Source organism: Bufo gargarizans, chromosome 4 (genome assembly GCF_014858855.1).
Source record: "Bufo gargarizans isolate SCDJY-AF-19 chromosome 4, ASM1485885v1, whole genome shotgun sequence".
Lineage (NCBI taxonomy): Eukaryota > Metazoa > Chordata > Amphibia > Anura > Bufonidae > Bufo > Bufo gargarizans.
The window spans coordinates 394,050,332-394,065,231 of record NC_058083.1 but is presented as its reverse complement, the minus strand read 5'-3'; the positions used below and the strand labels follow the sequence as shown (position 1 = coordinate 394,065,231).

The 14,900-nt window shown below is 39.7% G+C and overlaps 1 protein-coding gene across 4 annotated transcripts in view; it reads right to left on the bottom strand.

Moving 5' to 3' along the window:
- The window catches only part of RASGRP3 (RAS guanyl releasing protein 3), a 159,576-nt gene that overhangs the window by 29,059 nt on the left and 115,617 nt on the right, over positions 1 to 14,900 (bottom strand). For all 4 annotated transcript variants that reach the window (XM_044291472.1, XM_044291470.1, XM_044291473.1 and 1 more), the window contains 5 exons: positions 12,416 to 12,563; positions 9,497 to 9,670; positions 8,599 to 8,715; positions 6,382 to 6,657; positions 1,290 to 1,367 (listed from right to left, as the gene is read on the bottom strand). In XM_044291472.1, the coding sequence (XP_044147407.1) occupies positions 1,290 to 1,367; positions 6,382 to 6,657; positions 8,599 to 8,715; positions 9,497 to 9,670; positions 12,416 to 12,563 (793 nt within the window). The remainder of the gene's footprint in view (positions 1 to 1,289; positions 1,368 to 6,381; positions 6,658 to 8,598; positions 8,716 to 9,496; positions 9,671 to 12,415; positions 12,564 to 14,900) is intronic.

The window sequence follows — 14,900 nt, the reverse complement described above, 5'->3', positions numbered from 1 at the left end:
CCCATCAGATAGTGATGGCCTATCCTGAGGATAGGCCATCAATAGTACAATCCTGGACAACACCTTTAATCACTGTATAATCAAAGGCATAACAAACTTTCTATTATACTTTATGCTTCAATTTCTAAATCTTTTTCACAATCTTTGCCTGGCAGCAAACCTGTGCAAAGTTCAGATGTGGATATTGTATCCAGTCAAGGCAATGCTCTGTGACATTCTGGACTGCAGATTGACACATTCTAGATTTGTACCACTGCTGATGCGTTCACTTCACAGAGCGTTATCTCTACTGGACACAATGGGCAGAAAATAATATCTTGAAAATAGTGACGAGTTGCAGCACAACATAGAACTTGCCCCAGGGGGCCAGACCTGCAGTGCTGAACCGGAGGGACCTTTAGTGGAAGAGTTTAGCTTATTTATTTGTTTTATAAGCATGGTTTCTCCCCTGAAAACTTTCAGGGTCAGAATTTTTTTTTAACCTAAAAACAGATAAACCCTTTAAAGGGATTGTCCCATGAACAACACTTATCCCCTATCCACAGCTCTGTACCTTCGAAGACCTTCGGCAGTGGCATAAAGTTGAATGGAGTAGCAATGGACGTGTGCGATCACAATAATGGGGATCCCATGTTCTCTATTCAAATGGAATGGTGATCATATGTGGCCGATGCTGCTCTATTCAACGCCATTCAGATGAGAAGATACAGGCCGCGATCAGTGGGGGTTCCTGAGGTCAGACCCCCACTGTTCAGACTTTTATTCCCTATCCTGTTGATAGGGGTTAGGTTTAAACCTTGGACCAAACTCTTTAATGAATACAGTGAAACCAAAGCTTACTTTTCCCTACTTCATAGAATTTACAATATTTTAGGATTTTTCAATGACATACAGCCACTATAAGTCAGTATCTAATTATGCAATTCATTTACAGAATGTCTGTACATTAAATAATATATTAATGTATAAACAGTATTTTGGTCTTTATCGTTGTTTGCAGAACCCCTCTTCATTTGCACTATTATGGCATTTATTTTTCAGGGGGTCCTCTGTTCAGGGAAGCCCTTTCAAAATACTGTACCTTTTTTACAATTATTTTTAGAATTATCTAGCTATGGGGACAAAAAGGAAGACTTTTTTCAATGTTTAGCAACTTTTGCCACAATAATCCAGGCGGCTTGTTTTGTCTTTCTCTGGATCAACTAGCTAGGTCTGAAACTGACTGTCCATTATGTAATATATACCAATTGTTTGTATCATCAGACTGACTGTGCAAAAAAGTTTCCTACCGATTTTGGATTCCGAGGCTCAAGCACCAATGAAAGTTTATAAATATCATCTTCTGTATGGTATAAATCAAGTGATAACTGAAGAGAAAGAAAATATATTATCAGACCCAGATGATCCACTGATAATAATATAGGATGATATTCATTACACGTTATATACATCATGCTCACAGGACTCTACTAATACACATTATAACTGATGGGGATTTTTATATTTCAGTCTAATACCATGTTTATGCAAAATATGTTACACCTATATCACCCCTGTAGGTTCCAGCTACCATACCAACTTGTACATATACAGTACAATGGAGGGCTGATGCTACAGTACATCATGGAGAACAGTTTCCTTATCAACTAAGTGTTAATGGTCCTGTTACAAATGAGATTGGTGTGTTTCAAATTATATATATACAGTACAGACCAAAAGTTTGGACACACCTTCTCATTCAAAGAGTTTGCTTTATTTTCATGACTATGAAAATGGTAAATTCACACTGAAGGCATCAAAACTATGAATTAACACATGTGGAATTATATACATAACAAAAAAGTGTGAAACAACTGAAAATATGTCATATTCTAGGTTCTTCAAAGTAGCCACCTTTTGCTTTAATTACTGCTTTGCACACTCTTGGCATTCTCTTGATGAGCTTCAAGAGGTAGTCACCTGAAATGGTCTTTCAACAGTCTTGAAGGAGTTCCCAGAGATGCTTAGCACTTGTTGGCCCTTTTGGCTTCACTCTGCGGTCCAGCTCACCCCAAACCATCTCGATTGGGTTCAGGTCCGGTGACTGTGGAGGCCAGGTCATCTGGGGCAGCACCCCATCACTTTCCTTCATAGTCAAATAGCCCTTACACAGCCTGGAGGTGCGTTTGGGGTCATTGTCCTGTTGAAAAATAAATGATGGTCCAACTAAACGCAAACCGGATGGAATAGCATGCCGCTGCAAAATGCTGTGGTAGCCATGCTGGTTCAGTATGCCTTCAATTTTAAATAAATCCCCAACAGTTTCACCAGCAAAGCACCCCCACACCATCACACCTCCTCCTCCATGCTTCACGGTGGGAACCAGGCATGTAGAGTCCATCAGTTCACCTTTTCTGCATCGCACAAAGACACGGTGGTTGGAACCAAAGATCTCAAATTTGGACTCATCAGACCAAAGCACAGATATCCACTGGTCTAATGTCCATTCCTTGTGTTCTTTAGCCCAAACAAGTCTCTTCTGCTTGTTGCCTGTCCTTAGCAGTGGTTTCCTAGCAGATATTCTACCATGAAGGCCTGATTCACACAGTCTCCTCTTAACAGTTGTTCTAGAGATGTGTCTGCTGCTAGAACTCTGTGTGGCATTGACCTGGTCTCTAATCTGAGCTGCTGTTAACCTGCGATTTCTGAGGCTGGTGACTCGGATGAACTTATCCTCCGCAGCAGAGGTGACTCTTGGTCTTCCTTTCCTGGGGCGGTCCGCATGTGAGCCAGTTTCTTTGTAGCGCTTGATGGTTTTTGTGACTGCACTTGGGGACACAGTTTTCCCAATTTTTCTGACTGACTGACCTTCATTTCTGAAAAGCAATGATGGCCACTCGTTTTTCTTTACTTAGCTGCTTTTTTCTTGCCATAATACAAATTCTAACAGTCTATTCAGAAGGACTATCAGCTGTGTATCCACCTGACTTCTCCACAACGCAACTGATGGTCCCAACTCCATTTATAAGGCAAGAAATCCCACTTTTTAAACCTGACAGGGCACACCTGTGAAGTGAAAACCATTTCAGGTGACTACCTCTTGAAGCTCATCAAGAGAATGCCAAGAGTGTGCAAGGCAGTAATCAAAGCAAAAGGTGGCTACTTTGAAGAACCTAGAATACGACATATTTTCAGTTGTTTCACACTTTTTTGTTATGTATATGTGTTAATTCATAGTTTTGATGCCTTCAGTGTGAATCTACAATTTTCATAGTCATGAAAATAAAGAAAACTCTTTGAATGAGAAGGTGTGTCCAAACTTTTGGTCTGGACTGTATATATATATATATATATATATATATATATATATATATATAGATATATTATGTCATAATTATCATCTTGTATTGGAGAAAGGAAGAGACAAAAAGTTAAACCTTTCACTATAAAATGCAGTGTAATCTTAAGGCTGCCGGTTATAGAGCAGGAGCAGCTGAGTGCATTGATATGTAGTTTCGTGTGCAAAGCTTCAATAAAACTTGTTATTTATAAATTTTTATACATTTAAAGGCTATGTACACCTTTGGGGGCATTTTTTGTTTATTATTGCATTGTACTCATTTTGAGCTAAAAATAATTTTTTAATTGGTCTTTATTAAAAATATGGCTTTTTTCTGTACTTCTAAGATGCTCTAGTAGCACCCTTTGTATTTTCTGTCTTTTCCATCAGACCAGGAGCAGACAGACTCCTTATCTCTGCTCTCTGACCTCCTAAACACTCATTATAGCTCAGTTCTTATCTTGCTGATGATAATGTGGCTTAAATAGGTGTTTATGACCTCTTAGTAGTTTAGAGATACCAGTCACACAGCTAAAAAAAACTGTTAACCCTTTGTGGCAGAACAGCTCAACATTTAAAAAAAGGCCAATTGAAAAAATTATTTTTAGCCAAAAATTAGTAACATGCATTTAAAAAATTGCCTCAGAAGAGTTCATTTGTACACAAGGACTAGGGATCGACCAATATAGATTTTTTAGGGCCGATACCAATAATTTGTGGACTTTCAGGCCGATAGCCGATAATTTATACCGATATTCTGGGAATTTTCATTTTTGAAAAAAAAAAATCCTACACAAATCTGCAGAAAATTAATATGTTTATTGTTAACGTGTAGGTTTTTTTTTTTGGAAATCTTTCTTTTTCATTCATACTTAATATTTTGGTGTTTTTTTTTTTTTTTTTACTAACTTTTAGCCCCCTTAGGGACTAGAACCCTTGTCCTATTCACCCTAATAGATCTCTGTCAGGGTGAATAGGACCTCACACTGTCCCTGCTGCTCTGTGCTTTGTGCACACAGCAGCATGGAGATTACCATGGCAGCCAGGGCTTCAATAGCATCCTGGCTGCCATGGTAACTGATCGGAGCCCCAGGCTTACACTGCTGGGGCTCCGATCGGAGGAGCAGGGGAGAGGGGACCCTGTGGACACTGCCACCAATGATTAATACTAGGGGGGGGTGCACTGCGCCACCAATGTTTTTAATACTGGGGTGCGGGTGGGGGTCGCACTGCGCCACCAATGATTAATACTGGGGGGCTTGGGGGGGGCGCATTCATATACAGGAGGCGGGAGCTGGCTGCAGAATCACATAGCCGGCTCCTGACCTCTATGAGCGGTAGCTGCGACCCGCAGCACCTGAGGGATTACCGCAGATCGCAGCTACCGCTCATAGAGGTCGGGAGCTGGCTATGTGATTCTGCAGCCAGCTCCCGCCTCCTGTATATGAATTAATGAGAGATGTCTCTTCATTGGTGGCGCAGTGGCCACAGCCCCGCCCCTCCTCTTGTCCTCCTTCCTCTCATTGGCTGCAGCGGGGGAGGGAGACACTGCTACCTTCTCCCCTGTGCTGCTGAGGGAACACAGAGAGCGCTGACAGCAGCGCGATCTGTGTTCCCAATAAGTTATTGGAATATTGGCCAAATAGATGCCGATACCGATAACGTTCAAAATCGGTCGATCCCTAACAGGGACCATATTGTGAATCAGTGAATGATAGCGTTTTCTGTGTAAGGCCCCTATTAGATTGCCTAATGTTCAGGCAGGAAGAGCGCTGATTGTCGATAAGCACGTCAATCAGTGCTCATTTGCATTGACATAGAAAGATGCAGATAAAATGGAGGAGAAACAATTGCTACCTCAGCTCTAAAGATTATAGTCATCACATCCGTGCTGATAATCCTGCATCTTTCATCCTGATGCAAACTCATTTGACTCATTTATCAACTGATCGGTGGCATAATTATACGGGCCAGTTATCAGGAAGAAGCATTACTATTGAGACTTACTACCGATAATTAGCCCAAAACTCTTCAATTTAATTGAGGTTTACAGAAGTATCAGACAGATTGTCTTTAAAATGCTGTGCACACTTTACTTTTGATATCAATTTTATGTTAACAAAATAAAGAATGAAGAAGATTTGCAAAATTCCTAAAGGGGTTGCCTGAGATTTTGATATTGATGCCCTATCCTCAGGACAAGTCATCAATATGGGACTGAGCTGCACATAGGTCACGTGACCTATGAAAGTGATGCCACTGGTTTACGAAGAGGCTGCAGCAGTCACCTGAGCTCCACAGCCTCGTCAAACAGCTGATCGGAGGGTATGCAGGGTGTCAGCCCCCCACCGATCAGCTGTTTGACTAGGCTATTGCTCTCTGGTGACAGCTGCAGCCTCTTCGTAAGCCAGTGACATCATATTCATGGGTCACTTGGCCTATGTGCAGCTCAGTCCCAAGTGAATGGACCTGAGCTACAATGCCAAGCACATGGCTATACAATGACATGATACTGTCCTGGGTAAGCTGTGAGGAGTCGACGATTGCAGCCTCTTCAAACAGCTGATCAGCGATCAGCTCTGCCGATCAGATAGAGATTACCTGTTCTGAGGATAGGCAATCAAAATCTTGGACAAAGCCTATAATTAAAAATATCTGGTTTGTCTAATTAACAAAAGATCTGGGCCAAACTACACTGAAATCCAATGTGTATTTCACAAGAGGATCCATGGCAGAAATCCGAGGCTGACATTTAGATTTCTGACATGGATGTGCAGTAGATGTGGTGCAAATCCCCACAAGAATCAGCCCTTTTGTCATTCCATAGGGTTAATATGAGGCTTTTTCATGCAGAATCCACGAGAAGACAAAAATCCTGCGCAAATGGGACAGTGCTGTAATACCTCATACAACCAGTGGACCAGTGTGGCACTGTTTTCGGAAGAAAGCTACCTTTTTTCTGAATCAGTACAGCCTTTTAAACAGTATTTAGACCCATACTTTCAGGGATTACGATATTTGCTAAATGGACAGAATGCAGCAATGCTGTATAAAATACTTACCGTTAAGAGGTTAATTAAATCCATACTGGTTTCTAGGTGATGAGAGGCACTCTGCAGTGAAACCAGTTCATTGAGGGTGACATATAACTGCTGCATTTTTACCGTGTTCACTTTGTTGTCATCTATCCAGTCGGGAAAAATAACATGCACCGCTATTAAGTCTTTTAAGTGAACACCAAGAATGGGAATTTTGAATCCTTCGCACTCGGCGAAGGCTTTGCGATAATTACAGTAGTTTCCATTAGATGAGACCAGCTCAGTCATTTCATTCCACACCTGCAAGGGAAGTGAGAAAGCATTTTATTATATTTGATTGTTTTATTACTATCTCACTAAACATAAAATGTTTCCGATCATTTGACGAAAGATATTGTTATGCTTTGTTGGCAAACCTGCATATGTCTAGGAACATGTACCACACATGGGTATCATCTTCATCAAAGTAGATGAAGATGCGGATAAAGCTCATGGAGGACCTATAGGTCAGTATTATAGACCTAGGTAACCCTTGTGCGGGGGCGAAAACAGATCTCATAGGGTCTCATAGCAAATCTGTGGGGGCCCCCTGCTCCACCTAGTTTACCAGAATGAGTGTGTCAATCACTCCTAAGCAATGCAGGATGCAAAGTGCAATGCATCAGATTTCTGATAAATTTACAGTTTCTTTTTTTATTATGAGGACAAAATATTCATTCAAAAAATTTTAATAAAAAGGTCATCCTTGACCCTACCCACTTTATCTGATTTCTATAACAGAAAAAGTGGAACAGGTGCATCATAAATGTGGCATAAATACAATGATAAATCTCCTGCTTCTGACTGTCTGCAGCCACCCCTAGGGGGAGCTCAGTGCAAAGGAACTTATGCAGTTACAAAAGGAAGCTGTAATAATGTATTTGTGCTGAGTTCCCCCTAATAGGTTTTCATATTGGAAGAGATGAAGGAGTTCAGAACGTAGTCTGCATCCATAGAAGGTAGATCATTGCTTGTGTGCCATCATTTAGCGCTTCTGTAAGCAAAATACCTCTGTAATTTGAAATAATAATTTATGTATAAATTTATACTGTATAATAATTCAATAGTTTTATAATTATAAATACATAATTTAATAGTTTGGAATATAAAATACTTTTTTTCTCTAAGATTCAATGCAGCAATACACATTGGGGGTCATTTACCACATTTACCAACTGATATACACCAGTTTTCTGGCGTATATCTGTCATAGATTGTGGTGCAAAGGTTATTTGGGCTGCAATCTGCAACCTTTCCCTGGTCCTGCCAGATCTAAGAAAGAAGGGGTTTGCCATTAACTGGGAAGGGAACAGACCAGAGGCCCCTCTCATTTATCATTATTTACGCCTGTTGTAGGTGTACAAAAAGGCCTAAATGTAAGACCAGCTAGGAAACTGGCTGACATTTAGACCGGCAGTGTATACGCTGAAGTTATGTAGAAGCCGGCGCCTCTAATTAAATTTGGCGGATCCATGGCAAGCACAAGGGTTATTAAGACCTGTGTCTATAACGCTGGTCTTAATAAATTACCCCCCAAAGTGTCTATACGTCCATAAAGCTACTTTCACACCTGGTGTGAAGCTCTGGCACGGCTGTTCCACCAGACAAGCGGGGAATCAGATGGCCACAAACCGGAGAATGCAGTGGTTTGTGCCTGGCCGGTTCTTCGCTTGTCTTCCGGAATGCGTATGGATCTTGCCCGACCCCATTATACTTAATAGGTCCGGACGATATTCCATCCGCATCCATAAGCGCTGGATCCAGAGAATTGTGGTAGGCTGTACTCTGCTAGAACAGCCTGCAGGAATTCAAACCAGAGATGTGAAGGTAGCCTAATATATGTAAGTAGGCATTCTCTGTGGTACAGAGTCTAACCTGTGTCCTCTTTTCCCAGGGACCTGCCCTCTCAAAGTCATTGTAGGCTCCCCCATACTCCCCCATACTCAATGCTGCTGCCACCACTCGCTATGAGGCACCATATTCTCTATAACACCTCCGTAATGCCGCAAGTAATGAAGCATGCCACAACCCTCTGTGTGCCTCTGTATGAATTCTAACACACGCAGAGGGCCCATAGGATCTGTATGCATTAGCTCTACGTATTTTCTTCTTGGCCTTATTATACTAACAATAAGACAGTAATGATGTAATGATCCGATGTCACAATGTTTCCTATATTATAGCAGAATTTACATTATATACCTTTGTTACGTCAGAACTGAGATGTGCATGAGTGTCCTTAAGGCGAGATATAGAGCTGTGACTTAGCCCACCAACCACAGACATCAGTGTATTGAAGTTCTGGAGGTCCAGTAGTTTCTGCAGTGAAATAATTCATAGATTCAGTAAGATTACATGTGATATATATTCTATATCTGGCCAAAATATAAAAAGTATGCTATTGAAGTCCTCTATTGTCATAGATCGATTGCCAAGGGAGTTGAAAACATTAGAAGTGAGGAGTATATTGGGTTCATTTAACTGGAATTTTCATATTGATGACGTATCCTCAGGATAGGTCTTCAATATGAGATCAGTGGGGGTCTGACTCCTGGGACTCCTGTGATACTGTTTGACGAGGCAGTGGGACTCCAGTGAGTGCTTAGGGCTCTATCTAGGCCAGTGACATCATGGTTATTAGTCATATGGCCTACGTGCAGCTCAAGTGAATGGGCCTGAGCTGCATGTACAGTGCTCTGGTGAGCGCCAATGCCTCCTCGCTTCTTACCAAGCACAGTGCTTTCCAATTTATAGCGGCCGTGCTTCATATCGCAGCTCAGCCCATTCTCTTGAATGGGACTGAACTATGACTAGGCCATGTGACCAATGAACATGGCGTCACAAGGCTTAGGAAGAGGCCTAAGTGCTCACGAAGTGCAGCTTCATACAGCTGATTGGCAGGGGTCTCGGTAGTTGGACCCCCACTGTTCTCATATTGATGACCCATCCTGAAGAAAGGCAATCAATATGAAAATCCCGGAAAACCCTTTTAATTGCACATATATTGTTAGTCTTCACTAATGTTGGTCACAGAAGATTTTAATATTTAAAATGTTAAAATCTTCAAGTAATTTGCTAAAAGTTAAAAAATAAAAGTTACCTCAGCGACATTGATATACTTTGTAATGACTTCCGCTCTTTGTTGTGGGGTTGGTTTACTGAGAACCATAAGTTGAACCCACTTTGAGATTCCATTAAACAGAGCGATGGATCTCTCCAAAGTTGGGTTATCCACTAAACTTCCGTGGATCACGTAGCTTTGGTAATCTGTAAACTGGAGAACAAGAAAAGTATACAGATGAACTTAGGTGTGTAATATAAAAAAAAAGACACATTTCAAAGATTTTTTTAAATTACAACAATCTGGCACAACCAGGACAATGACTAACATGGGAGCTGATCATCACAGCCTTGGCTTCTGCATAGTACCATCACATGCTACTCTAGTTGGACTATCAGGGTACCTGTAGAGGAATGCGCAAGGTTTTCCCGTGTGGATTCCAGTGTGGAAAAACCACAGAGTATTCTTGGATTGTTATAGGATGCTATATCACCATACCGTTTAAGCCCGTTAAAGGCCCAGGGATTTTCAGCTTTTTTGTTTTCGTTTTCTCATACCTAACTTTCTGGAGCCACACATTTTTTATTTTTCCGTTCACATAGTTGTATAAGGTCTTGTTTTTTGCTGGACAAGTTGTACTTTTTGATAGCATACTGTAGTGAGAAACTAAATGGAGTTGAATTGGGAAAAAATGCCATTTAGCCATAGTTTTATAGGTCTGGTTTTTACACGTTTCCTATGTGGTAAAAATCATGTTAACAGTAACTATAGCGATACCACATTTTTATGTTTTTTTATGTGTTTGAATACTTAAAAAAAAATTAAAACATAAAAAAAATTTTTTCTTTGCCTCGTCTTATTCTGACTCCCATATACTTTTTATGCCTATGGAGCTGTGTGAGGGCTCATTTTTGTGGGATGATCTGTAGTTTTCATTGATACCATTTTGAAGTGTATGACTTCTTATCACTTGTTATTCGATTTCCTTTGGTAGGTAAAGCGTCCAAAACACGGCCGGTGCCATCTTTAAAGACCCAACATCCTCCATACATGCACTTTGGATGTCGGGAAGGGGTTAAAACAACCTGAGAATTATTATTTTTTTGTATTACATGTGTAAATGCCGACCTTGTCATATATCTGTCCCCTTATATAGTAGTTTCTATTGATTGCTCTCTTAGGCTTCTTGCACACAACCATGTGTATTTTGTAGTCCACAAAAAACGGACCCGCAAAAAATACGGATGGCGTCCATGTGCATTCCGTATTTTGCGGAACGGAACAGCTGACCCCTAATAGAACAGTACTATCCTTGTCCGTTATACGGACAATAAAAGGACAAGTTCTATCTTTTAGCGGAACGGATATATGCGGAAATACAGAAACGGAATGCACAAGGAGTACCTTCCTTTTTTTTTTTTGCGGAACCATTGAAATAAATGGTTCCGCATACGGACCGAAAAACGGAATGGAAACGGAAATAAAATACATTAGTGTGCAAAAGGCCTTAGTGTGTTTGGTATGTTCATTTCGAACATTTTAATGAAAAAGGCATAAACCTAATGTGTAAATTTTAGATTACATTTTAGTCATAGTAATTGTTTTCTTGATTTTTTTAACCCCTTCCTGACATCCGCTGTATATGTACGGCGGTTGTCGGGTCATTAAAGATGAATCGCTCTGGGTTTCTGCTGTTTTACACAGGCATCTGGATGCAAAACCTTTAAGCAGGCCAATTATCATTTTTTCAATTGTGTTTTTGCCTCCCAACCTTTCAAAAGCCATACCTTTTTCAGTTGTTTATTTTCTGGAATGGCAAAAAAATTCTTTGGGGGGCTGAAAATAAAAAAAAAATGGAAAATGGAATTTTTGGGGTTTGTTATGATTTTACAACATTTACTGGGCAGTAAAAATTACATGAAAACCTTATTCTTTGGATCAATACACTTATAGCAATAACAAACTTATTTTTATTATATTTTTACTACCTTTGGAAAAATATAATTGTTTGAAAAATTCAAAAATGTATTTGCACTGCCATATTCTGACATTTATAACTTTTTTTATATTTCCATCTACAGAAGTGTGTTAGAGCATTTTTTTGCAGGGTGAGCTTCAATTTTTATTAGTGCCCTTCTCAGGTGCATGCAACTTTTTGATCACTGTTTTAAAAAAAAATTCTGTTATACATTTAACATACAGGATAAAAACGTCTATGTTTTAACAGCTCAGACAATTTCGAACACGGCGATAACCATTATATATTTAATTTTTTTGTTTAATTTTTTTCATATGTAAAATTTGGAAAGGAGGTTATTTTTTATGTTTAATCCTTTGCATGTTTTAAATATTTTTTTTAAAAACATTTAATTAAATTTTACTTCTATTCTTTCTAGTCCTTCTAGGGGACTTCAACATGCGATAATAGGATAATATTGATGTCTATGGGATTTTCCCAGGATACTGCAACCAGGGCTTAATGGGCAGTTTCCTATGGCAGGCCTGGAAAGCTGCACAAGGCTTTAGGTTCCTTTACGGACCAATCGGCAGCCCGCAGTTTTGCTGCAAGGGGTATGTTTACATGGAGTGGTTGGGAAAGGGTTAAACAATTTGTGATTTTTTTTAGAATATGCAAATCTTTTATGGCTTAAAATAATAAGGTTTTTATGATAGCTCTCCACTATGCAGTTTCCCACAGTAAATAATAGTATTACATGCAAAACAGAGTGAACAGCACAGTCTGTGGAAGCAGATGGGCCCCATATTGTAGACCGTGCCTGCAGCCTTATTAGTTGTGCATGTATGGCCCTTCATAAGGAGTGTTAAGGTTATGTGTTCTTGCGAATAAGGACCTCAATATCTTCCATTAGGAACAAATATACATTTAGAGCTTGTCAGTATTTGCATATTGTCAATGCAAACATAATAGAAGGTAAATGAAATAGGATGTATCCTTACAGCTATCCTTCTGAATGCTTTATATTCAAGAAATGTTAGGTGCTCTGCCAGCTCCACAGGCTCCAGATGGTCGAACAGAAGGCAAACCTTTCCCTTTTTTGATGTTTTTTTCCTCTGTGTGACTCTTCGCATCCAGTCATAAGACGGTCTGAAAACAAAAGTGACAATACAAACTGTCACTGCAAAATGCTGAAATCAATAAACAATTAACAATGATCTTGTTGTGGTGCCTCCATACCCTTGTGTCCCTCTGGATACCATCACTTACTCTTCATACTCCAACAATACATCAGAGACATAAAACATATATGCTTTCCATTACCGATTGTCTCATTGGGGTGTAGAGTAATTTACAATACTAATGTATTATTATTATAGTCAGTTAACATAGTTGATTATCTCCTAAGACTGAAGATTTTGTACAGCTTAATTTGATTCCATTACTAACTAAGTTGAGGTCCAAAATTGGGATATGGCTCCGACTTCCCTTATCTAGAGCGGATAGAGTCTCCCTGATTAAGATAGTGATTTTGCCCCAGCTCCTATGTATCCTCATGAATTCACCTATATGGATAGAGGATACGTTTTTTAAGCTTATCGAGAGACTTAATAATGTATTGTTGTGGGGAAGAAAGAGGGTAAGGCTTAAATTGGAATATTTATATAAGCCCTTGGATCAGGGAGGATTGAATCTTCCCCATTTTAAGGGCTATTTTATAGCCGGGCAACTTTGGCTATATTGTGAATGGAAGAAAAGTGTATTGTAATGTGTACTACTCTGGTGAGGAGATCTCTGCATAACAACATTTTCACAATATTGGAATCGGGGCAATTAATATACAACAGGAGTATAGAGAGGCTAAAAAGTGATTATCTAAGACATGGGACACTATTAGAAGATGGCTGAAAATAACAGGATCTCTTCAGTGTACTTCCTTCTGGTACAATTTTCAACTACAGGCTTTAGATAAAATAGCCAATGACCAGTATTGGCAAAAAAAATAATGTTGTATATATAGCACAAGTGGTGAAAAATGGAGAGATACTTCCGTTCTCGGTGTTAGCACAAACTGAGACTATGGCTGGTTTGTCTTGGTTTAGATATTTTCAATTATGTTTGGCACTTTCTAGTGTAAAGAATAAATCACTGTTGGAGATAGATATCTCTATCTCCTTAAATGAATTTCTAGGGAATTTAGGATTGCACACTTATATAATTTCCTACTTAAGGCACTATTTAATAAAACACAACCACGAGGACAATGGGCCTGGGGAGTAGATTGTCCAAGGATTGAATTAGAGGGATGGAGAAATATTTTATGGAATTTGAGTTCAATATTACATAACTTTAATCATGTAGTAATACAATTTAATATTTTACATAGATGTTATGTCACGCCTTTGTGGCTCAATAAATGTAGGTTAAGAGATAGCTCTAAGTGTCCATGGTGTGGTTATTTTGGGGGTGATCACTTACACATGCTCTGGTCTTGTCCAGAATTAAAAGAATACTGGTCTGCCATTAGTAATTTTATTAATCAGAAATTGAGACTCACGATTCCATTTTTGGTTGAATGTACAGTACAGACCAAAAGTTTGGACACACCTTCTCATTCAAAGAGTTTTCTTTATTTTCATGACTATGAAAATTGTAGATTCACACTGAAGGCATCAAAACTATGAATTAACACATGTGGAATTATATACATAACAAAAAAGTGTGAAACAGCTGAAAATATGCCATATTCTAGGTTCTTCAAAGTAGCCACCTTTTGCTTTGATTACTGCTTTGCACACTCTTGGCATTCTCTTGATGAGCTTAAAGAGGTAGTCACCTGAACTGGTTTTCACTTCACAGGTGTGCCCTGTCAGGTTTAATAAGTGGGATTTCTTGCCTTATAAATGGGGTTGGGACCATCAGTTGCGTTGTGTAGAAGTCAGGTGGATACACAGCTGATAGTCCTACTGAATAGACTGTTAGAATTTGTATTATGGCAAGAAACATGCAGCTAAGTAAAGAAAAATGAGTGGCCATCATTACTTTAAGAAATGAAGGTCAGTCAGTCCGAAAAATTGGGAAAACTTTGAAAGTGTCCCCAAGTGCAGTCACGAAAATCATCAAGCGCTACAAAGAAACTGGCTCACATGCGGACCGCCCTAGGAAAGGAAGACCAAGAGTCACCTCTGCTGCGGAGGATAAGTTAATCCGAGTCACCAGCCTCAGAAGTCGCAGGTTAACAGCAGCTCAGATTAGAGACCAGGCCAATGCCACACAGAGTTCTAGCAGCCGACACATCTCTAGAACAACTGTTAAGAGGAGACTGTGTGAATCAGGTCTTCATGGTAGAATATCTGCTAGAAAATCACTGCTAAGGACAGGCAACAAGCAGAAGAGACTTGTTTGGGCTAAAGAACACAAGGAATGGACATTAGACCAGTGGAAATCTGTGCTTTGGTCTGATGAGTCCAAATTTGAGATATTTGG